Source organism: Anolis carolinensis, chromosome 2 (assembly GCF_035594765.1).
Source record: "Anolis carolinensis isolate JA03-04 chromosome 2, rAnoCar3.1.pri, whole genome shotgun sequence".
Taxonomy (NCBI): domain Eukaryota; kingdom Metazoa; phylum Chordata; class Lepidosauria; order Squamata; family Dactyloidae; genus Anolis; species Anolis carolinensis.
The window spans coordinates 273,769,085-273,794,369 of record NC_085842.1 but is presented as its reverse complement, the minus strand read 5'-3'; the positions used below and the strand labels follow the sequence as shown (position 1 = coordinate 273,794,369).

At 37.4% G+C, this 25,285-nt stretch overlaps 1 protein-coding gene across 2 annotated transcripts in view; it reads right to left on the bottom strand.

Annotated features, from left to right (window-relative positions):
• Positions 1-375: 375 nt before the first annotated feature.
• Positions 376-25,285, bottom strand: part of slco4c1 (solute carrier organic anion transporter family member 4C1) — a 40,380-nt gene continuing 15,470 nt past the window's right edge. Inside the window, exons 3-13 of one of the 2 annotated variants that reach the window (XM_016994840.2) lie at positions 24,377-24,571; positions 22,543-22,639; positions 21,179-21,300; positions 17,588-17,691; positions 14,383-14,527; positions 13,032-13,227; positions 11,792-11,945; positions 10,536-10,717; positions 9,102-9,166; positions 5,838-5,975; positions 376-4,248 (exon numbers count right to left, since the gene is read on the bottom strand). In XM_016994840.2, coding sequence (XP_016850329.2) covers positions 4,172-4,248; positions 5,838-5,975; positions 9,102-9,166; positions 10,536-10,717; positions 11,792-11,945; positions 13,032-13,227; positions 14,383-14,527; positions 17,588-17,691; positions 21,179-21,300; positions 22,543-22,639; positions 24,377-24,571 — 1,475 coding nt within the window. In that variant the 3' untranslated portion in view covers positions 376-4,171. Of the gene's footprint in view, positions 4,291-5,837; positions 5,976-9,101; positions 9,167-10,535; positions 10,718-11,791; positions 11,946-13,031; positions 13,228-14,382; positions 14,528-17,587; positions 17,692-21,178; positions 21,301-22,542; positions 22,640-24,376; positions 24,572-25,285 lie in introns of both variants that reach the window. The other variant, XM_062972231.1, reaches the window with a different exon arrangement.

The following is a 25,285-nucleotide window of genomic DNA, read 5'->3' as shown; positions in this document are numbered from 1 at the left end:
ATGACTATGATCTACATCAGTGGTTCTCAGCTTGGGTTCCCCAGATGTTTTTGGCCCACAACTCCCAGAAATCCCAGCCAGTTTACCAGCTAATAGGATTTCTGGGAGTTGAAGGCCTAAAACATCTTGGAACCCACAGGTTAAGAACCACTGATCTACTTAAAATACAAAAAATATAGGAAATTACCTTATATGAAAGGAATTTGAAATCCTTGTCAGTTATAAATTTAAGTATTCTTCTAATTCTGTGACATGAAAATGTCCCCCTCTATCAAAGCTTTGAAGTCAACAAATAAGAGAACTCTAAAGCATTATTCATTCAGAGAGATAACAGAAGGCAAAATATAGGCAAAATATAAGCACACTAATAACAAATTGCAGTGGTGAAACTATTTTAATTCAAATATTTCAATAGCATCTTTTTAACAAATTATTCTTTTACATTTTATGGCGTTTCTATAAAATAAAAAGTTTTTCCATTTAAAATATTACACAATGTGATTTTGACATGAGAGGAATACAATTCATCAGGATATTTGCATATATATCTTTTTAAAAATACATTCAACAAAAAAGGATGGAAACATCTGGCACTGTGGAGCAACCTATACCAACATACAGGTAGCTTCCAATGAATAAAACCATAATAAACACACAGAACATGAGAATTCTATTATAATGGAAGACAATATTCCTTGACACTTCAAAAAACAGGCAAGATACAACAATGAGTCTTCAACTCACAAAATATCCAATTACACCAGAACTGAGAGAACAGTGATTCATCTTTACCCCATGTATCAAATCTAGTTCTGAAGAGCTATTACCCCTCAGTCCATTTTCAAGTAATGCTGAGAAGCGCATGGAAAAGGAGACTTCCTAAAGTTCCATTGTATTTTCTCCATTGGTTTCCCCTGACATTAAGTTCAGTCATGACCGACTCTGGGGGTTGGTGCTCATCTCCATTTCTAAGCCGAAGAGCCGGCGTTGTCCATACACATCTCCAAGGTCATGTGGCCGGCATGACTGCATGGAGCGCCGTTACCTTCCCATCAGATCTACTACTATTGATCTACTCACATTTGCATGTTTTCTCCATATATTTAACATATTCTTTAGAATGCTATCTGAAAGGTGTTTCCAAGAACTCATTTTTGTTGTTCATATATTTACTTTTATGGGGCCCCTGGTGGCAAAGTGTGTTAAAGTGCTGAGCTGCTGAACTTGTGGACTGAAAGGTGCCAGGTTCAAATCCCAGGAGCAGAACGAGCGCCCACTGTTAGCCCCAGCTCCTGCCAACCTAGCAGTTCGAAAACATGCAAATGTGAGTAGATCAATAGGTACCGCTCCAGCAGTAACAGCGCTCCATGCAGTCATGCCGGCCACATGACCTGGAGGTGTCTATGGACAACACCGGCTCTTCGGCTTAGAAATGGAGATGAGCACCAACCCCCAGAGTCGATCATGACTGGACTTAACATCAGAGGAAACCTTTAACTTTACATTTTATATTTTCTTTTGTACATACTTATGTCTGTTACAGAATGTGAAATCATTGTTCTCTACAGGAATACTGCAAGACAAGAGCATAACTGAAATCCAGATATGTCAACTCTGTATTTTGGTGTGAAATAAAGAACTCACAAAAGTTCAACAAGGAATTTGAGATTTATTGCTGTAGAGTGATATGGAGAAAGGAAAAGAACCAACTCCACTTCTTTGGATATCCACTTCATGGGTTGTGGTTTCAGTCTTGAAGGCACTTAGTTAACAGTAGTTCTTATAATGTAAACATAATGTTCAAGATAATAAAATGCTATTTTTTGTACTATTTCTTTATCCACATACTTCAATTCACCTAAAATTATAAACAACTTTTAACAACCCCAAAATGCACAGGAAAAACAAAGATATTAAAACAGTGTTTTCTTGCCCTATGAATTTCTTTTTACTATGAAGACATATGGACTTCATCTTATGATTACCTGCAAGCATCCTAGGATGCTTGCAACACAGATAATAGATGAAGCCATGCCACATGGTGCAAGCTGATATCCAGCATAACTCCATCGGTTAACTGGGGCGCAAGCATCCTATGACACTGCACCCAGAACATGGGAGGCTTCCCATGTTCCATTTTGAACAACAGGGCCAGAGCAGGGGGAAACCGCATGGCGATGCTTCCCCACATGTGATGGGGAATAATCACTGCCTGCGAGGAGGAGCAAAGGGAACCAGGTTTACCCCACTGCCCTGCTGATTCATCCTCGTCCTGCTGGCTGATCACTCTGAAGGACCTCATCAATGTGATGAGTTTCATAGAACAATGTTGTTTTGCTTTCACTGAGCATTGCAAAAGAATATTATAGGTTCATTTATTAATGGATTTTTTGGAAATAATGGAATGCTGTGACAAAACAAATAAATTGTAAAACCCCTATAGAGTAGTAAATTATAATTTGACTAACTACAACAAACTTAACTTCTCTTCAGCAGTCTTTGGGTCATTACTGGCCTTTTGCTGCTGCTGCTGATTTCAGAGATCACTTTTGGATGCCTTTATAAGATCAAGCACATTGCTATTTAGCAGGATCATTCTTTCCGATCCACAGATGCAAACAGCAGGAGAAGGAAATAATCTACGAATACACCCTAGAAACCCTTTATGCATCTTCCTCTAGAAATAAAGACAACAGAGTAAAACACGAAAAAAGCCAACAAACCTACAAACACTACTCTTTACTAAACATCTTCATGTTAAACTTAGTAATGTCACGGAAATGCTTATGTGAAAGCAGACATTGATGTGCAAATTCTATACAGAAACCTATGACAATAAAAACAAAACTTTGTTTCATATTTATCAATCACACACAGGTGATTCAAAGACAAATTTTGGAATACTTTACTTACACATTCGTCAATTTTAGGTAGGATTGCCACTATTTTTGTATGAACATTTACATTCACCTAATAAACAAAAAAGTTGCAAAAAAATTACATTTTAGACTGCAACTGCCAGTGGCCAAGCTAGCTGGTGGATTCTGACACCAGAAATTACTTTAAAATAGTAATTTCCCTAAGCTCTGTTAAGACACATTACAAGATGGAGTCTGTTGATTCACTTCCAATGTTGAAATTGAAATTCTTGATAAAATACTGGTGAATTTTGTGACTGATACTAATGCTCTATTAAATAGCTATTTCATACCGTAGTAACAGTGAAGGGCTTGGGAAACATAGCAACATCTTTTCTGTATACTCATGTGATGATAAAGCTTCGGTCAATACACAGTACTGAAACTTTAATGAAATATTTTCACAAGTACACCCTTTTGTCACCAGGAAGCTATGTAAACATTAAACCACATTCATCTGTTCAGAAATTTAGCCATGAACAAATTTACAATACACTGAATCTGTAATAAACTAAGCAAAGTCACTGCTACATATTTTCCTGGTTTATAGAAAATATATGTGAGTTTGAAACAAGCAAATTAATTTGGGAATATTACTTTTCTAAAGTGTACTTGTTGAAACCCTGCAGCCATATCTCCAGCCATGCTAATTGAAGAGTTTTGGAAACTGCCATCCAAAAAGCAAATCTTCTGCTAATGCTTTCTGGTTCTTCACTATTCAGTAGCAGACCAGACATGACAGTTCATATGACCATCTTGAGTGCACAAAAGCACCAACTGTATGAACTACTTGCAAATGAGATTTATTAATGTGTGGCTGCCATGATTACCAAATCAGTTTTGGCTCTATAATCAACTAACAGGAAGACATAATTGCATATTTCATGGGATCTCAAAAAAAAGCCTATGTATTTGTTGGTGACCCATGTGCTCTCATAAATACTTAGAAAGCTGTTGAGTTTGGGACTCACATGACAACAAATTAAATAAGACAACTTGTTCTTGATCAGTTGATAAAAGAAAAATTAAGCAATATGAGTAGTCTCACATTTGGTCTGAAAAAAGTGCTTCCCATGACTGACGTAAACCTGGAAATCTGCATTTATTTTTAAAATGCAAAATGGCTAATGAATACTCCAGTCCTGTAGCATGGCTCATATTCAGCCTATTTGGCCACTAGGACACTTTTTTACGGAGCTGCCACTTCTGTCCATTTTACTCTTTGTGACTTTTTCTCAAAAAAAATCATCTTGTTATAGCTGGACAGAAATCCCAGTTTCATCTTTGTTAGCTGAAGCTGAATTTGCTAGGGGCTTGTATAACATCCATGCTGTAAAAGTAAAAATTATCGAAATTACCTTGGAACATGCAGCTGTAAAAGAGAAAGGACAAGATTTATGATTCACCATCCTACTTATAAGAAAAACTATTTCCCAAAATCTGACATAACTAAAAAAGTAGATTTATAACCCACAAAGTAGCAAATATATCATACATACTAGTTAACAGTATCAATATTAGCAGTAAAAAGCTAGTTTCAAGAAACAAACATCTGTGCCACAACTCTTATTCCCACCAATTAAAATCAGAGCCCATTGATTAAATTTGACACATGAGTGATTGATGTACAATGGTATGTACAGGCAAATTTTATGGAAAACAGGGATCCCCCTTCCCAATAGTCTTCTCTAGGGGCCTCATCAGATGGGGTGAATTAAGCGTCCTAGGTGGCTTCCACCCTGTCTTAGGGGCGGAGCCCCACACCGGACATCACACAATATGTGACTTCCAGCAGAAGTCTTGCCCCAAACCAGGGTAAAAGCATAGTCAGAGGCTTCCCCCACAACACAGGAGGCTACAAAAAGAAGACTCTTCCCATGTGTGATGTGGATAGTACTGTCAAGAAGGAGTTGCTTGCAGGGTGACAGATTCGCCCCACTCCTTCTCTCTTTTCTTGATGAAGCCAGGCAAAGTGGGATGCTTTGTCTGGCCTTTCTAATAAGGTCCTAGGCCTCATAATGTCAAGTAATATGGTCTACCTTCAAGAGATCCCCAGCAACTCCAAATTAGAAAGGAGAAAAATTAGGCAAGCTTCCACTCTGGAAGTCTTCAGAAAGAGCCTGAAAACATGGTTCTTCACTCAGGCTTTTGAATAAGTACCACCTATTTGTATGATAAACTTTCCATACTAGTCTCAGGGTTCACCCCCCTCCCTTTTTTTAAGCTTCTCCCCCATGATCTTATAGCACTTTAACTTCCACCATGTTTACAAGTCTTACTTAGTGCACTTTTGCCTAGTTCTTTTTTATGATTTTATTGCTATATTTTAACCTGTGTTTTATTAATAGTTGTCATTTTATTTATGTCTTTTTAAATTTTCATTTACGTGTTGTTCGGTACCAGATGTTATTGTACTTTTGTTCTGTATTTGTAAGCCGCCCCGAGTCCCCATGGCGAGATGGAGGTAGGGTATAAAAATAAAAATTATTATTATTATTATATTGACTGGTTGGCTGACTGAAGACCAGCTGAAGGTCATTCCAACCATTAGACAAATGAGAACAAAAAAATTCAGCTAATAATGGTGCTTTGTTTGGAGAAAATGTGACCTACAAACTTACACAGGCCTCTTGTCCATTGATCCCTAAAAGCTCCTATATGGGATTTCCTCCAAGATTTCCAAAAGGGCTAGTTCCACCTCAGTTGTCATGGATTTTATAAAAAGAGAGAGAGCCATGTACGCTGCCCAGAGCCCATTAGAGGTTATGAATGTAATATTAATCAATGAATGATAATATTACATTCAGCAAAAATTTGCCTTCCCATCCTTTAGCTTCATCCTTCTATTTCCTTCACAGTGGTAGAATTTTCAATATTATTAATAAAGGCGGATACAGAAACAAGTGATATGACACTTACTTATGCCCATTAACATATATGCCATTTTGCTGTTGTTATAGGTCCAACATGATCCTCTAATTCCACATTTATCAACAGACCATAATGTACATGAATGGTCTATTGCAACACCAAACAGTATCGGTCCAGGTATTGTGCCTATAAAAGATGAAGTAGAATTAATTTAAATGCAAACACAAGTGATTGAACCTGTTCTGCAAAGTGGTAAATTAGGTATTTTAGGAATGCTGTACAAATGCTCCTAATCAAGACGGCGCAGCAAAAACATTCAACAAACTTGTTGATATACATTTTGCTTAGACAGTGGTATAACACAAAATTAATTAGTAAAGATAGATGAATGGACAGTTGTCTGTAAAGAGAAAAGGAATAGACAATTTGATATTTTAAGTTTCAGAACTTTTCTCAGTTCCCTATATATACCATGATGCTTTCCTCCAAAATATGAACATCTTTTCTATATGGATGCCTCTTGATCTGACACTCTGAGAGTAGATAACTAGCCAATAAAATAGTGTTTAATATATATTTTGTATACTTTAACTGTAATAGATTTTATAGTACAACACTCTGCATATCTACTCAGAAGAAAAGACAGAGGCTTAAAATTAACATAACATTACCACAAAAGTGACACTGCAAGTGAGAATGAAGTGACTTTTTTGAGTAATGGGTAATATTCTCTACATATTGTTCAAGGTATAATTAAAGGTCATTTTAGACCCATTTTGGAATTTTTTTTAATTCTTTTTCCAGAAAAGGGAAAAAAGCTAAAAGGGAAATCCAAGCACCAAATTATAATGCAAATTTCTGTTTAATATTGGAATGAGTAACAACAAATTACTTTGTAAATGCTATAGTACAAAATGGAGAAAATGCTACTTAAATTAACTTAATTAAATTTTCAAACAAAAGAGGCATAAAAACCCTCATACTCAATGTAAATGATACTGCGAAGTGCTTATCTTGTGCTCCTATCCAGAAGCTGTTAGATGGAGTTGTCTTTCTACTTCCTTAGGCAGATATAAAAACAATGGAATACCATTGTGTGATGCCATTCTTAGGAACTTGGGAGAAGAAATCTTATGCCCCTCCCCAGCCAGCAATCATTGGGAAAATCTTCATGCAACCCCCAAACCAGCAAATGGGGTTGCAGAATTTCATGTCTCCTTTCGGTCTGGCCTAGTTCCGTATTGCTAGCCTCGAAGGAAAATACAGATAATTATAATTCATGTTTTAGCCATCAATTGTAAGCAATCTGAAAAATGTTCACTAATCTTTTAGGGAATTAGTTAAAAATGTAGTCATATTCATTTGTTAACTTTTTTTGATTTAAAACACACTCATTTTCAATGGCTAGCATTGTGGAAACTGAAACTTACTGAATTGTATAAGAATAGGTAATAAATGATGTCTCCATATCAGGAAGGCACCCACTTCACAAAGTAGTCTTCCCTAAATGCGTGCGTACCCTCCAAATGTATTGACACTTTGGTCCCATCTACACTGCACAAAAATGTGATGTAGAGAGTCCAAGCAACACAAATATGGTGTAGGCAGTCCAAATGATACTTCATGATAATGCAGATTAATCCAGATTATCCAGATCTTTAGAGACAGGGGTCCCCAAACTAAGGCCCGGGGGCCGGATGCGGCCCTCCAAGATCATTTACCTGGCCCCTGCCCTCAGTTTTATAATATAATATTTTATATAATTTTAAATAATATAATATATTGTATATACATATAATATTGATAATAATATCATAATGTTATACAATATAATACTAATAATACAATATAATAATATTAATTATATGATATATATTACATATAATATTACAGTGTAGTGGTATAATTCAATATAGTAATATATAATGCTAATATTGTGCTATGCTAATAATATAATATATTGTATGTACATACAGCTTCTCTGAGTCCCCTTCGGGGTGAGAAAGGCGGGATATAAATGTAATAAATAAATGTAGTAAATGAATAAATAATTTTAGACTTAGGCTCGCCCAAAGTCTGACATGACTTGAAGGCACACAACAACAACAACAATCCTAATTAACTTGACTATCTCATTGGCCAGAAGCAGGCCCACACTTCCCATTGAAATCCTGATAGGTTTATGTTGGTTACAATTGTTTTCATTTTTAAATATTGTATTGTTCTTTCATTGTTGTTGTTTTGCACTACAAATAAGACAAATAAGGAATTTGTTCGTTTCCCCCCCCCCCAAATTATAATTCGGCCCCTCCACAGTCTGAAGGACTGTGGACCAGCCCTCCGTTTTAAAAGTTTGAGGACCTCTGTTTAGAGATATGAGGCCAGTGGAGACTGCTTCTAAGATTGTCACCTGCAATCTTAGCAGAAGTCTCCATACTCACACCACCTCTGTGTGCTCAAGCAGCCCATGGAGGAGGGATGGCAATGTCGTCCTCCTCTCCCCCACCCACTTTCCTATGTTTAAAGTATTTAAAAGAGGCTCCTTACTGAGCTTGGAGACTTCTAAGGACTCAGTGTCACATCTAAATTCTCTCCTCCCTTCTCCAGAATTCTCTCACATCATTTAGATGCAAAACAGGAGCCGCCATGCTTGGTATGTAGGTTTTTTAAAGCATTTTAAATCCAGGAAAGGGGGCATGGGAAGGCAGGAAAGGTGAGGTTGTGGCCCGCTGTATGGGCACCAATGCGAATTTCATGTAAATTTGGGCCAGTGTCGAAGGGCTCTATAATTACTTTAACTCCATGGGCCACTTTGCTAACCCCAAACACATTTGAAGGTTCAGAGTTAGGACTGAATTATGTTTCCATTTTTTGCCAGGCAACAGGAAAGCATTCTCTGCTGCCCATAATGCTAACTTAAAGGGTATACAGCAGGATCTCTGGTTCACAAACACCTCTGTAATGTAATGCCTCACTGCCACATCTCACTGCTGTACACACTTGCCATGGAAAATGGACACCTTACTGTCTAATAGTAGAGCCATTCCCTACCTAATCATCTCAAAGTTTCCATATAAAACTATGATCTCCAGGTCCTCATGGTTCTTGAGAGTGGGACTATTTCTCTTTACAAAGGAATCTTGTAGCATCTCCATGCATCTCATGAATTAGACTTAAATTTGTGGAAAGCCCATGCTACCACTCTTACTCATTTAGTGTTAAAGTAGCCACAAAATCCCTTTACAGACTGTTCCAGACTAAGAACGTAGGATTTTCCATTTCTATTTAACGATTTAAAAAAAAAAAACATACCAATAATTCGTAGAAACAACATGTGAACACCCATGGCAAATGACCGGGTTGTTTCTGGTACACATCTGGAAAAGTTTTAAAAAAGCAAAAACAGAGAGACAAATTGGTACCAAGTCTTATCATATATAAAGATATATTAATGTTTGAAGTTTAAAAATATGTCCATATTACAACTTTAAAACTGCATTTTGGTTGTGGGGGGTTGCTATTTCCAATTGCTATTTACCATTCATAAGTAGAAACTTACATTTTAAGTAAATCAATAACTTTATGCATTTATAAGAAGTTATTACTTTAATAATTTTATATGTTCATGACATTGTTTATTAAGAAAAATGCAGTTTTCAGAAAGTCAGACATCTGATAATGAGTCACCGGTACTTCAAGTACTGACCCAGGCTGACTCTGCTGAGCTTTTGCCACACTCTGTTATCATTCCCACAACAAAATAGGTGTTATAAAACAAACTGTAAACAAAGTTTAAATACGTCTCAACTAGTACAGCTAGCACACACTTTAATAATGGGTAGAAATTTGGTGAACTTCCCAATCAATATCACTTCAGACCAAATCCAGCATCAACATAGATATTTTCAAGTTAAGCCATGACTGCTGAAGCTTTTGCTTTGATCTCACTGGTTTATTTTTAGGGTTGATGCGGCCATGCATCAACCCCCAAGGAAATATAATAACTAGACATGTGCATTTGGGGGAAACCTTGTCCTGTTTCATGTCCCAGCTTTTGTTGGGGGCCCTGATCTGTTTTTTGTAAGCTTCCCAAAATTGGGAGGGTTGTTTTCAGGTCTTTTGTTTTGGGTCCTGAAAATCAGACCATTATAAGGAGGGCTTCCCACCCACTGGCTCCCCTTCCCAGCATGTGTTCTTCTTACCTGGCACCTGCTGTTTCTAATCTAGAGTAATAGGCGCTCAGCTGCAGGAGAATTCCAGGCCTGCCTGACTGCACACTACACCACACACACCCCACTGCCACTCTCTCCGAGAGTGCATGTGTGGCAGGGTGTTCAGGAAGACTCAGAGTGTGCCTGTAGCTGAGCTCTTGGCCTGTCTACCTGCCTGCACACCCCGCCACACACACCCTGTCACCACAGTTTCCAAGGGTGCATGTGTGGTGGGGCATGCAGACACACACTCTCTTTCCATGGCAAGGAGGCAAATTTGGATGAACACAAAAGCAGGTTTTTGTGTCAAACAGATCTTTGTGTGGGGAGGGGCTTTCCATTTCGTGCTTCCAAAGACACAGAAAACACAAAAGAAATGGTAGAAATGGTAGGAACAAATTTCACACACATGTCTAACAATAATAATAGTCTGTATATGCAATATTAGGATAATATTTTAACTACATAAAATACGTTTGTGTGATTTTTAAAAGGCTTTACAAATCTGATAGAGAGAACGTAACACAGCAACTACCTGAGAATAGCCACAGTTGTTGGTGTAACTGCCATAAAAGTAAAAACAACAGCTAGAAAGAAAAAGCTAAGGAACCAGGGCAGGACGGTACATTTTGATTTACATTTTCCCGGCAAGGCTCCTTGGATGGTGTTCTCAATTACAACGGTGGGATTCCCTACACAGGAACAGTTGTTGTAGACCTAGAAACAGTGCATTAAAGAATAACAGTACAGCAATATAAGTAATTAGTCTGATTTTAACTTGTTCTAAATAAGTAAAATATTACATAATAAAGGTATTAACAAACTTGCAGGATTCTTTTATCATTTCAAATGTTTTCTGATCGAGCTCTAGTAAAACTTGCCATGTGTATAAAAACTTGCCATGTGTACAAATTTTGCAACTTATTTTCATTCTTGTCAAGGATTCCTGAAAGTAGGGAAGTCCATTTTTAAATAGTTTTGAATATTATTTCAATCCCTAATGATAATTGATACCCACAACTCAATGTTGCAGTGTATTCTCAAATCCTATGAAGAATTTCCCTATCTAGGCTTCCAGCTATCATCATCATCATCATCATCATCATTTACACCTTTGCCTTTCTCCCTGTGGGGACTCAAGGTGGCTAACACTCCACACTAAGTAAGTTTAAAAGGTGCAATACAAAAGTTTAAAAGCAACTAAAAGCTAACCATGAAACTCTTATTTCAGATATTTTAGACATTATCAAAACAAGTTATAACAATTTACATGTTTAATATATTTTTACCTAGTGTATATTAATGCATATTACAGTCCTCCTGTATATGGTTGGTCAATGGTATGCACCGTAGTTTGGCTCTAGGACCCCACTTGGATGCTCAGATCTCATTATATAGAATGATGTAGTAAAATGGCATTCCCTCTACAAAATGTCCAGCATCTCAAATGAGTGCCAGAGAGGGCCTGAGGATTTGTGAAATGGTGGGAGGCTACAGCAGGGTATAACTATGTTTCAGCATAGTGCTGAGTACATGGCAAAATTAAGACTTCCAATTTTAATATTTTTGTTAGGATTGTTGGAACTGTAAATACAAAGGGCTGACTGTATTTTCCTACACGCATAATGCAAGTGCTATCTCGTGGGTGTGTTTTTCCCTCAGTACCAAAATAAATAATTGAATTAGTAGAATTAATCTGCAAGTTAATAAATCACAGACAAATTATCTAAATATTTTACATGCAAATAGGTGGATTTTACTTTCTCGGGTAGTGATGTAATAGGGCTGTACCTTTGTTTTTTTGTGAAGAATTGAAGAGGTACATCCTGCATAACATGGAGAAAAATATTGGACTTCATCTGCCCCACAAACTGGTACAAATTCTGAAGGCATACATCTACAGTGGGCATTGCATGGTGCAACGAGATTTGATAACGTGCCCGTCCTGGAACAGAGATTTATAAATTAAATAGCAAAACAAATTCCCAATTATTTACAAAATACATGTGTACTATATGCATGCAGAAAGATTTTTTCATCTTACTACTACCCAAAATGCCTGTCTTTTCCAATGCTCGTGACTTTTGCTTATCAATTTCTAATGCATTCAGCTGCCAGTTGACTTGTTGTACTCTTAGATGGATCCACCTATGCTTCCTTCCCATCTCTTATGGCTGGTACCAGCAATCTGAGCAATATCATGATTGTACATTGCTTTTCTTTCATATCCACAAATCAACATGTGAGTCAGTCCCAAATGAAGTACATACAAAGCCAACTGCTCCACTCATAACCCTTTATGATATCCTCCAGTCCTATTCCTCCCAGATCTCTCTCTTCAGTGGTCTAAATGCAATTCTTAGTCCCAGCTAAGATAGATATAAAAAGTGGAACATTCCAAAAGGATTTGTTCCTGTGACTTAGTCTATGTTGAAACACTTCACCATTCTTTGTTTGTTAGCCCCAAGTATGATAATATATGAATGAAATACAAGAATTTCATTTTTGCAGTGTTTTCAATGGCAAATATGTTATAAAATTCCATATCCTCAGAACAACCATGATACATTCTTTTGTGAGATGGCTGCAAATTTTATCCTTGAGATTAGTAATTTTATTTAAGTATTTTTCTTTTTATCTGTGACTTCCTCTTGTTGTCTATGTGTTGTATGCCAATTTTGTTGTTGTATGCCAGTAAAGGCTGTGTATGTAGGTAGACTCATCCAACCAATAGGGTGAATCTGTTTTAGCATGGTGTAGAGTGGTAGGAGTCCTAAAAAGACTAGAGTTCTAATTCCCATCTGGTCAGGGAAAGCCACTAGGTGATATTGAGCAAGTAAATCTGCAGATAAAACAGTGAAAGCTTCCAAAAAGAAAAGAGGAAGAATGGGAAATCACATTTTGTTGCATGTAGAATGAAATACTTCCAAATACAAAGTGATCTCTATTCCTATGTGAATTGCCATAAATGCTGATATTATATTATGATATTCTTTTGAAAAGATACCATAGTTCTTTAAAGCATACATACCCATTATATGTTTCAGAGACACCAGCAAATGGTTCGTTCCCACATTTAGCAAATGCAAACACTGTATTTAATAAAAGTGCTACCAAACAAGTCAGGAGAATAAACCTGATAATATTTTTGCAGCTCATCTTGAGCTTGGAAATCAAAGTTCCACTTATAATTTGACCTATTGCTGCTCCTGGGACCAATACAAGCCCTGGGAAGAAACAAGGCAAAAGCAATTATCAGATTAATAATTCAAGGCAAAATAAAACAATAAAGACATGTAAAAGAAAAACTGGGGAAAACCATATTTTTGTTGGAAGTAGCATCAAATTCTACCTGATACTGAAAGTTAAGCATGGTCAGCTCTGTTTAGTACCTGAAAGACCACTAATGATTACAAGGTACAGTAGGCTATATTTGGGGAGATGAAACTGTCAAAATTACCTCTGAGTACTCCTTGCTAAGAAAACTGCATGGAAGTCAGGGGGTTGCCATAAAGTGACAGGCAACCTCAAGGTCCATGAAGTGAAGAGTGATGAAGCAGGTAGCAAAAGCAACCTGGAATGTTTCTAACTCAAAAAACACCTGAACTACAGAACCACAAACTCACCTATTCAAGTTTAACTTTGAAGCACTTGATTCCATTCATCCTTCAATCTGAAATCATATCTGTGCCATCTCAAAAAACAATAAAATGTAGACAAGGGGTGTAGAATGAATTCTATTTGACATTTCTCAATTGCCATGGCTCAATTCTATGGAATCTTGGAAACATCCTACATCAGCTTGGTAAGGTGCCAGCACTCTTTCGCAGAGATGGAAAAGCCCTTGTAAAACTACAACTCCCGCTATTCTGTTGCATTGGCCATGGCAGTTAAGGTGGTATCAAACTGCATTCATTCTATGGTGTAGATGCACCCAATATTGTCCTATGCTGACAAGAATATGATGCACCCCAGGAGTTGCAGGCAATCATCCTGTTAGTAATATGTGTGCACATAAGTGCCACTTACATGAATGTATGTTCCTTTTTGGATAGCGGGCAGGGGTCTAGTCTCTTGTCCTTATATTTCACCTAAGCATCTGATGCCCTCCCCACTTCCCATGGTAAGAAGGAGCATTCCCTCTTGACGCTTGGGAGCTGCTGCAGGGTGCAATCTGGAAGTGCATTAGCAGAGCAAAGCTCTGTTGTAGATCTCAGATGTAATTTCACTTCCTTGCTGATCAACTATGGAAAACATATTTAAAAATAAATCCCACCAAATTCAGTAAGAGCTACTTCCCAATAAGAATGATTTTCACACTGTTCTTATCTTATTGTTCAACAAGTGTGTGTGTTTGTGTGTGTGTTTCACAAACAGATTACCTCCTAAGGTAGCAGAATAACTAGAGGTATATCCAAACTGATTTTCAATAAATTTGGGCAAGAAAGTTGCAAAGCCAGTGGCAACTAAAGCTTCCAGTGAAGCAGCTACTACGAGACACATGAGCACAGGATTGTGGAGCAGCATCTGGAATTGGAAGCAAGGGAAAACAATAATTACAGCTCATCCCACACACGGTCATTATGCTTTTGAAATCACTGTATCTAATGCACAAAATACAGTAGCAGATAGTTGTATTCATAGCAGATAATTACACTTAATGACAACTCTTAATTTTTAAAATAACATTTCAATGTAAGTATAATCAGCCCTCCACATCCACTTGAGGTGGGGAGCACAAAGCCCCTGTGAAAGTGAAAAACAGTAAATAAAGAATTTGGTCTTACAGGACAATTCTATGGTCAACTTCCACTAGAAGCAAAACACAGAATCACATTGGAGGACTTGGGGATTCCTAGAGAGGTGATCTCTATAGAAATCTCTAGGTCCTCCACCATGACCGGAGAAAGTTGACCATAGACTCTAAAGAGAACATTTTAATAAAATCTTTTAACTATCAAATCTGCAAAAGTCAAAACCACAAATGTGGAGGGATTATTATACTTTTTTGCTACTCAGGTTGCTTTTTAAGTCTTTTATAAACATTTCCTCTCAAATTTTGTGACCTTCCATCAAAACAATATTAATATTATTGCTCGACTAGTGTGAATACAGTTCATAAAACTCAAGCAACACTTTACATTATTGAAATATTTTTCTTTGTCTGATTGCATCGCTGCTGAGGAACACAATCAGAACTCAATGGAGGAAATGATATGTTACTAGCAGATTGGTTTTGGCTGAGCTGGAGCTTGGAAAAGTTGTTTTGATGACAACTTCCAAAATCCCCCACCCAGCAAGAAATTTGAGGATTTGTAGCAAAAAAAAACAAAAAACTAACTTTTCCAAGCTCTGACTGGCTGAAATAGTCAAGATCTACTTTCATGAAAGTATTTATTTTTATTATTTCTAAAATGGCCTATATCACAAGAGTTTCATAATAAATATGTTAAGACAATGTAAAACAATAAATATAATTTAAATAGACTAAAATGTATTAAGCCTCTTGACAACTTAAACCAGGTTTAAAAGTTTGAAACACTTTAAAACAATTTAAAAAATATACAACAAATCAGTTAGTTCCAAATAATAAAAAAAGCCAAATTTTTATTTGGCTCCTAAATAAAGCTAGGGTTAATATATTATGTATGTAATGTATTAATATACATTCTCCTATAGAGAATGTATTAATCAAATTCACAAATAATCAAATGTAAAAAAAAGTTAGATCTAGATATGTGGAGATTCAACTGTACATCAGGTATTGACCTCACTGTTGGGACATATAAGGCATCCTCAAGACCTCAGTCCTCGGGCAGCTATGTATTGCATTGGTATCCATTGTTCTGCTGGTAGTTAGAAACCCACATATCTCAGAATTGGGGGGGGGGGGGTTAAGATCTGAGGTGACTCCAAGGCCTTGGGAATAATCCATTTCAGTTCAAAACACCAGGGAGGATAGGTGTGTTACATCTGAAGAACTGTGATTCTCTCCAAATGGGCTCTGATCCAAGCTGAATAGACTAGGCATTTTGTACCTGTACTAACCTAGCTTTTAATATCTCTTTGTTACAATAGTAGAGTTATTGAAAACTCCTTCTGTGCACATTAATTGAATTCCAAGAATTAATATTACTTTTGGTTTTAAGACAATGGTGAAGATGAAGACAATATTATGGTAAGTGGCTTCACACTGGGAAGCAAGGCTAATTACGGATACTTAAACCAGCTGTTTTAATATAGAACAAATATTTTAGTAATAAAATGGGTTATTTGTAGTTGATGCATTTATCCTCTTGGCTTTTGAATTTATTCTTTTCATTATTTTGTTTAGAGTCCTAAGGTGGTGTCAAACTGCATTAATTCTACAGTGCAGATGCACTCTTAATGAGACTGTCTCCTTCCTGTGTTTCCCTATCTCTCCTTCATTAGACCATGTATAAATAAAGCTACTTTTAGATACCTTACAAAGAAGAATACATTTTTTCTTCTCTCTGTATTGGGCAGGGGAGCATGGGACTGCTCATGTTTTGCCTTTTGAATCTGATTACTCTGCTACAGAGATCACCTACTTCTCTCACACATTTCCTAACTAGTGAGAGTGTAAAGAGGAGACAGTATAGAGCAGGAATTTCTTTTCCCGATTCAACTGAGAAAATTGCTTTCACCAGTGGAGCAGCTATACCATTCTCCCAGTTCTCAAACATTATTAATTTAGAATCAGAATCGTAGAAATTTGTATCTGGAAGAGAATTTGAAGTTTGTCTAATTCCTGAATGTTAAATTCAGAAATCTTGCAACATTTGCTTTACCCATAGCAAAGGATTGCACACCCTCTTCAGAGGAACACTTTTCTTGCCATGAGGAGGTTTCTTCTGATATTTAAGCTAAAATCTCTTTCCATGCAGTTCCCCCATCCCCTTCTAGCACAACAGGAACAAGTCTGTCTCATCTCCTGCATGATACCCTTCCAATATTTGATGGTAGTTTCCACATCATCTCCCAGTTTTTAATTTTTCATGCTAAATGTACTAATTTCTTTCAACCACACTGATCAAACTTCATCACATGGAGCTTTTTCCCATCCTAAGATGCAGCCAGGATGGAACCCATCACATGACACAGGGCTACTTCCGATGGGGCTCTGTCCCGGCAGCATCTCAGCAGCATGTTCAGAGGCTGCCCTGAGAACACAGGTGACCACCCGTTTTCTCATTGACTAAACCAGGGACAGTGTGAGATTAATCCAGGGGCAGACGGGAAACGCCATGGGATGATAAGGAGGTGATGAGGGGTGCTGCATGATGGTTTCCCCAGCTGCCCCCCAGATTCACCCTGCTGCCCTACAGATTCCCCCATGGTCTCCTGGCTTATGGACCTCCATCTGATGAGGTCCCTAGTTTCCATACCCCTCAGCATCATGATTCAAGTTGCCAACCTTGCATAAGCCCCAATGTATCCATGAGCTACAAATTCAAGACTATTATATATCTATAATGTTATATATAACATCAAATTAAAATAACCAAACACACACAAAACTTAAAAACTGCCTTGAACATTGCTTCAGATTCATTTTTATATTACCCAGAGAGTCAATATAAGGTTTTTGAAATTACTGCCGGTATAGTCAACATTCATGATTCCTCCATGTGCTTCAGAAATCTTTTCAGCTTGTATTTGTTGTGTACCTAGAAGAAGAAGAAAACAGTGACACATTTCCACTTGTAGCAGGAGGCAATGTTAAACAACTACCATGTAACAGAAGACAGAAAATTAATTACATTAAATTACATTAATTAAAATAAATTACATGTGGTATTTAAAACAAATTTAAAAATGCAAGCTATTATTATTATCATATTTATATTTATATTTATATCCCGCTTTATCTCTCCCAAAGGGGACTCAAAGCAGCTTAACATAAAAGCATCAGCATAACCATTTAAAATACACAAATGTGTGAACATTAAAAAAGGATTAAATATAAGCAGTATTTTAAAAATTCCCAGTTAAAAATCATTAAAACAAATTCAAAGTTAAAAACCAAGCTAAGGTCTGATGTTCCATTTGGATTCAATCTGTTGGCTTGAATGTGCCTATGTTCCTCCCAAATCCTCCTGTCATCCAGAATAAACATAATAATTTCATCCTTTTTGACAAATGTAAGCTGCTATGGGAAGTTTCCTTTTGTTTGTCTCTGAGTATGCATCTGCATTGTAGAATTAAAGCAGTTTAAAACCACTTTAACTGTCATGGCTCAATGTTATGGAATCATGGGAGTTTTACAAGATCTTTACCTGTTGCACCCCAAGGCAGCGTGAGCACTCGAAAACCAGACATGAGCCAATATAACACACTATATCTTTATTAAAACAATTATAGAGCCAAAAGAAATTAGGTATAAAGTCTGAGCAAGGAATAGTTCTTGTCAGAAAGTCAATGACAGTTTCAATTGTGTGAAGGAAAAGGTCCAATATCATAATCCAAAATGAGAACTCATTAGCTCTCCCAAGAAAACAAGTCCATGAAATTAAACAGGGAAACAAGGCTGGTAGAAAACAGAGTTCTATCCACTGGAAATGCTTTGTAGCAATCAAGGTAAACAAGGTGTTAAAGCAGAGGTGATCTTGAATCAGGAACGAGGATTAACATCCGAAGTAAGGTCGGGATCTACTTGAGAGTCGCGGCCTGGCGCAGCCCAACTGGAAACTGGATACTTGGCTTGATCAGGAACTAGGAACAGAGAAACCTTCCTCCAGAAAGCATCGTTGACACCGCAAAGGAATCTACCGAACAATATCAGCGAATTCCTCCTCATTATCTATGTCAAAGTGCAGGTCCTGAAACACTGCAGGCCTTGGTGCCCTAGCCGGCTGGGGCCTAACATTACCTTTCTCTGCCAAAGAGTGAGTGCGCCTCACAAAACTACACATTCCAGTATTCCATAGCATTGAATCATGGTAGTTAAAGTGGTGCCAAACTACATTAATTCAACAGTGTAGATTCCCCCCGTCAGTTTCCTGAAGGTAGCATTTCAAATTATATTACATCTGATGGGCTCACATATGCTTTTCCTACTTCTAGCTGCAACCAACAGGCATTGATATGCATCCCGAAATCAGTTTGAACCTCCTCCTCCAGTTCAGCTGGTCTAGGACCTCATCATATAGAGGTTGAGAAGTGTCTTCTCTGTGCTTCTTTGCCCTACTGGCATGCTGTCAGCACAGAGTCCCACGAAGCCCATCAGCCCATCTGGTGGGGCTAAAGATCTTGTAAGCTCATAGAAGAAGCTGGGGACAGCAGGGAAACATCGTGGGAAGTGATCCCATGACAGAAAGGAAATACAACATTACTTTGACCCACTGTTTCCCTCATTTAGTTTTTACAGATTAGAGCAGGGAATTTTTAAGCTATGACTTTGAGAAACTTTGCATGCTAGAGGGAATGTCCTTGCTCAGATCATAAATCAAAAGAGGACTCCTTCTTCTGACAGATGTGCTTCTTGAAGGACAGTCCTTCCATTAGGTACAGAGAGGCTTGCCTTAGGCAGAGGATTCTGAATCAATCTATTAGCTATTTACTGTTGGTATTCTATCTACCTCCAAGGAAGCATGGAAATGTGCTTATAGGATTTCTACCTCATGGAAGCAAGGATCCCTCCACTGGCTTTGCATATCACATATCTTCAACTGACTAGAGGGCATCATTTGCAAAACTATTTGTCTCAAGTATATATGGGTCCTGCCCTGATTTGTTGTAACTATGTTTGCAAGTTGTCTAGGGAAAGATAGTATTCTTCAGTATAGAATTGGAACTCATTTGGCCAAAGCTATATCAGATTACATGTTTGAGAGAAGTTGTGATTGTCTGCCTTTTTAAAACCTCTCTCTCTTTTCTTCATATGTCTTTATGGCTTGAATGGCATATCTGACTTTCTTAAATACTTCTTTAAAACTCTCTAAATTTTTGTGCATTTTTGCTTCTCAATCCAAAGACTCTCAATTGGCTCAAACAATACTAAAATTCACAACCCCTCATGGTAGGCTGTGTGTATGTGCCTTCACATTGCCTATCAACTTATGATAACCCTATCTATTTCATAGGGTTCTCTTAGGCCAAGAATACTCAGAGGTAGCTTTTTCCAGTTTCTTCCTCTAAAATTTAGCCTACAGCTTCTGATATTCCTCTATGGTCTTCCATCCAAGTACTAACCAAGGCTGACTCTCCTTAGCTTCCAGGCTCAGATGGGAACTGCTGCATTTAGTGGCTTACGGTATAAAAACATATGAGCAATCACGTGAATCCTAAAACTCCTCTTTCCATATCTTCTTGTTGTGTGAAGGGGTAAGTTGTTGTTTTCATAGTTACTGAGGTCTTCTTTAGTTCTTTTAGGGTTATTTCTAAATATTGTGGTCGTTTTGTCAAGGTATGCAAGGCAGTGGTTGTTTGAGTTGTTTTTTTAGTTTATTATATAAAGAGGGACTGGACCTGTAATCTCACTCTGAATCCAAATCATCCACAGAACATTACAGAACCACAGCGCTATAATGAATGAAAGATTAACTACATGGAAATTCCACAGGTGATATATGGTATTTATTGTTACCTCCATTCCCCCAAACAAGTAGCTTGGTGTTTCTACTAGACTCACTGCTTTGAATATCTCAAGAACCTTCAATATTATAATGCAAAATAGTTTGCAGTAATTCCATAGACTACATATGGCTTCAGATTCCATATTTCATAGTCATCTGTGGTTTTAAGATTCCTGAGGATCATTGCTTCAACCTGTGTGATTTCAGTGTTGGACAAGGACTCCAAGAGACCAGAGTTGGAATGCCGTCTTGGCCAAGGAGACTTATTGGGTGATCTTGAGCAAATCACAATCTCTTGCCTTAAAATGATCACAATGGCAAACATCTAGGACAGAGTTCTCACAAGTCAGAATTAACTTGAATACATAAAATAATCTTAGAAATAAATAACGAACAGTAAAGTAATGCTTCTTAGACCTCTGTAATATAGAGGTGATAACCAAATAGCAACAATGAAGACACAGGCAGGCCAGAACATTATGTTTAAAATTCTTTCATTCTCAATTTTAAGAGTTCTAAATTCATATGAAGACCTCCCAGAATTAGAGCATTTATCTCTTACTTTCAAACACTTATTTACCTGGCAAATGCTTTGGGAAATATGAAAATGGTGCTACTAAAAGGCAAGTAGCAAAGCAGCATACAACAAATGCTATCCACCAAGCTCCAACCCAGCGTGGATCTGTGGGAGTGATGTCTATGCTAAAACAATATTAATATAACAAGTTCAGATTTAATACAAGCATGATTAACAGAGTTAGTACATTACAAGTCAGTACATTTTCTGCTAGACAAATTATAAATCTTTGGCTTCTTTGTCACAGCCTCAGCCCGTTTTGCCCATGCTGAGAACAATTACATAAACAGAGGCATCTCTGTATCACCAGATTGGAAAATCACTATGTTTTAAAGTTCTGAGAGCAATTAGTAATAGATAAATAAGATAAACATTGTTTTCCTATTTGTATTGCTTAAACAAATTGCTGAGAAACAATTGCATGATCTAATAAGGACTACATTTCTGAAAAGCTCAGCATAAGATAGTAGTTTCATATGGGGAATTCCTAGATTCACCATCACCACCAACTGGGCTTTCTGTACCAAAGGAGATCACAAAAGCATTTGACTAAATATCTGTAGCCAAAAGCAATGTGAAGTCTCCAAGGACCTTCCATGGATGATGTTATCATTGCATGTTTGGTTCAAAGACACAGCCAGAAGCTTCTGCAATTCTCTCTGCTTTCCAGTAGATAAAGAAAGATGAGGATGGAAAGAAAATCTACACAAACAATTATTATTATTATTATTATTATTGGGGGGGGCATGCATTGGTCAGTGCAGACTGGAGGAGGGAATACCAACCAAAAGAATGCATACACTGCATAAGGTTAATTTATATTTGTGTATACCTCCATGTGTTAAAGTGCTGAGCTGCTGAACTTGCAGACTGAAAGGTCCCAGGTTCAAATCTGGGGAACGGAGTGAGCACCCGCTGTTAGCTCCAGCTTCTGCCAATGTAGCAGTTCGAAAACATGCAAATGTGAGTAGATCAATAGGTACCGCTCCAGCAGGAAGGTAATGGCATTCCATGCAGTCATGCTGGCCACATGACCTTGGAGGTGTCTACGGACAATGCTGGCTCTTGGGCTTAGAAATGGAGATGAGCACCAATCCCCAGAGTTGGACACAACTGGACTTAACGTCAGGGGAAACCTTTACCTTTTATACCACTAACAGGATGCTAGCCCACATCTCCTGATCCCAGCTCAATCACAATTGTGATCAAATCACGCCTCCTTCCCCACCATTTCACCCACTAAATAAATATTCCTTTGCACAGTATATTCCCTAATAGGATATGAAATACAAGTATTGTTAAGAAAAAAATTGAATCCTAAGGTTAGTACAACAGATGTGTTTTTTAAAAAAGAGAAACATCCTTGCCTTACTTGACGATTGAAATCAACATAGACATTAAGCAACTGCCCTCCTAGTACGTAACCAATAGCAGGACCCAGAAGCGACATGGCGTAACCAATGCCTGTAGAGAAGGATAATAGTTTGTGAGTCAAATCACTGACATGACTATTTCAGAGGAAACAAAACCTCTGTAACCCAATCTAATGAAAGAAAGCTGAGATATGGATTCTGTTATCTTCTGTATACTGTTGGATTATAGCTCCTAGCATCCCTCACCATTGGCTGTGTTAGCTAGGGCTTATGGCAAGTGCATGTAAAAATGTATATCTTTTTGGCACAGGAATTTTTTTAACACAGAAAATAACATTTTTGCACTCAAAATGCTATTTTTTATGTTTAAAAAAACCTCCATGTGTGGATTTTTCACAGAATAAGCTGTGAATAATGAACATCAACTGCACAGTTTGAGGATTTTTCTCACAGTGGAGAGAATCTTTCCTGTCTAGAAGAACAAAATGTATGAAGATTAATATTTTTAGTTTGAGGGTGGCAAAGTACACAATGAATACTGGTGCTTCATGTTTACAATAGTTCCTGTACTGTGTTTATTTCCATCCTTCTACAGGGAAGCACTCAAGTGCATTCTGTGGTGGCTTCCACAACACTGAATCTTTCTGGCTTTCAGTTTGAAAGAGTTTTCCAATGTGTATGAAAAAAAACTTGATTATGGAAGCTGGCCTTTGAGAATGACTAACACAATTAGAATGATAGAGGATTTAAATGCTAACTGGTTTATTGTTTTAGGAAGGATCCGTTTTTGTAATCCTTTTAATCTCAGTATATGTTTTAACTTTCACATACCTCCTTGTCCATCAGTAATGCCCTTCTGAATTTTATTAATATATTTATGTGTTTTTATGTTTAGTTATTTTGTGATTTAAGTTGATTTGGTTGTATGTTTATTATTATTATTATATTGTGTTTTTTCTGTTGTAAGCTTCCCCAAGTCATTTCGGAGAGAGTGGGTGAGATATAAAGCTTGTTGTTGTTGTTGTTGTTAATGACTCTTTGGGGAAATAAAGTTCATCATCTTCAAGACAGCCTTTAAAGTCTGCACAAAAACTCAAAGCAGAGTCTCTACCCCATGAACATGAAAGCCACCACTTCCACTCTCTACATTTTATGACAATTCTCTGCAGCTGGGACATTGTCCAACTGCAAGGGACTCTATGGGCATAGTTATCAGTAATGGAGTATGTGTTTCAAGTGTTTGTTACATATTCATGTGCTGTTGAATTGCTGCAGAAATGCATTTTGGCTACTTTGAAGGCTGTACAGACAATGGAGAAGCAGTTTCTGTCTTAACCAGAACATAGCACTGGGCTTCTTTCTTCTCACCTGGACTGTTTAAAAAGAGCAACTTAAATCTGATAATTATTCTGAAAGGATAATTATCCTTTCTCCTATCTTCTAACTAGAAAGATTAAAAAGAGCAACTGAAATCTGATCATTATTCTGAAAGGATGAAGCAGTCAATTCTGCAATGCTACTTGTTTTTTTAAAAAAGTCCAAGCTCTCTGGTGCATGAAACAAAGTTTGTGCACACTGAACAATCAGAAAGCAAAGGTGTCACTCTCTCAGCCACCCATGTGTATAATTTGGGGGTTTAGAGTATTTCAGGAGTCTGGCTATTGGATGCTCAACATGTAGTAGAAAACAAATCCAGTTTAATAGTCCTGGTGCTGAATCAATTCATCACAGCAGTTGTGAACAAATCAGTTGAACAAACTTTCAAAAACTGGCACACAACAGAAACAAATGGAAATTTCTTTTAAAAAAAATATTTAACTAATCTTACCTATATAGACTGAAGCTTGGTGTTTTGGGACACTATCATCAATGAAAGTTGTTCCCAGTGTGTAAAGGGGAGTCCCTCCTGCTCCCAAGATGAGCTGGGCCAGCAGAAAGACAAAGAAGTAGTTGGTGAGTGTAGATCTTCTTTTGCCAGTGCATGTTCCATTATGAATTCCAGATTCAGGTATAGGACAAATATCTAGAAATATAGGGTTGCAAACCAACAATTATTATTGTTGTTATTGTTATTGTTATTAATTTATACCCCACTTTAAAGGGGACTCAAAGTGGCTTGACATAAAAGCATTAGCACAGAATTCAATATATACAAATACTAGCTGTGCCCGGCCACGTGTTGCTGTGGCGAAGTCTGGTGGTATGGGAAATAAAGTATTGAAGAATTGGTGGTAGTTAAGGTAAAGGGTAAAGCTTTTCCCCTGACATTAAGTCCAGTTGTGTTCGACTGCACACTGAAGTGGATTATATGGCAGTGTGGAGTCAAGATAATCCAGTTCAAAGCAGATAATATAAGATTATAAATGGGTTATATAGCTGTGTGGAAGGGCCTTGAGTCTACACTGCCATATAATCCAGTTCAAATCAGATAATCTGTATTTTATAGGCAGTGTGGAAGAGGCCTAAGTGAGGCCTAACTCTGCCTGTCCCCTGGGTTGCGTGGATTGCTAGGAAACCAAGTGGGCAGAGCTTAGCCTTCTAACTGGCAGCAATTGGATAAAAACAATGATTCCTCTCCCTCTAATTAGGACTTTATTTTTCTTTTCTTTTTGTTGTATGAACGTAGAGGCATGGATGAGGGGTTGTGCTGCCAAGTTTAGTGTTTCTGGAATGTGTAGTTTTGTTGTTTTGTCCTAGGCCGAAATTTCATTACCCTTTTATATATATAGACTAGCTT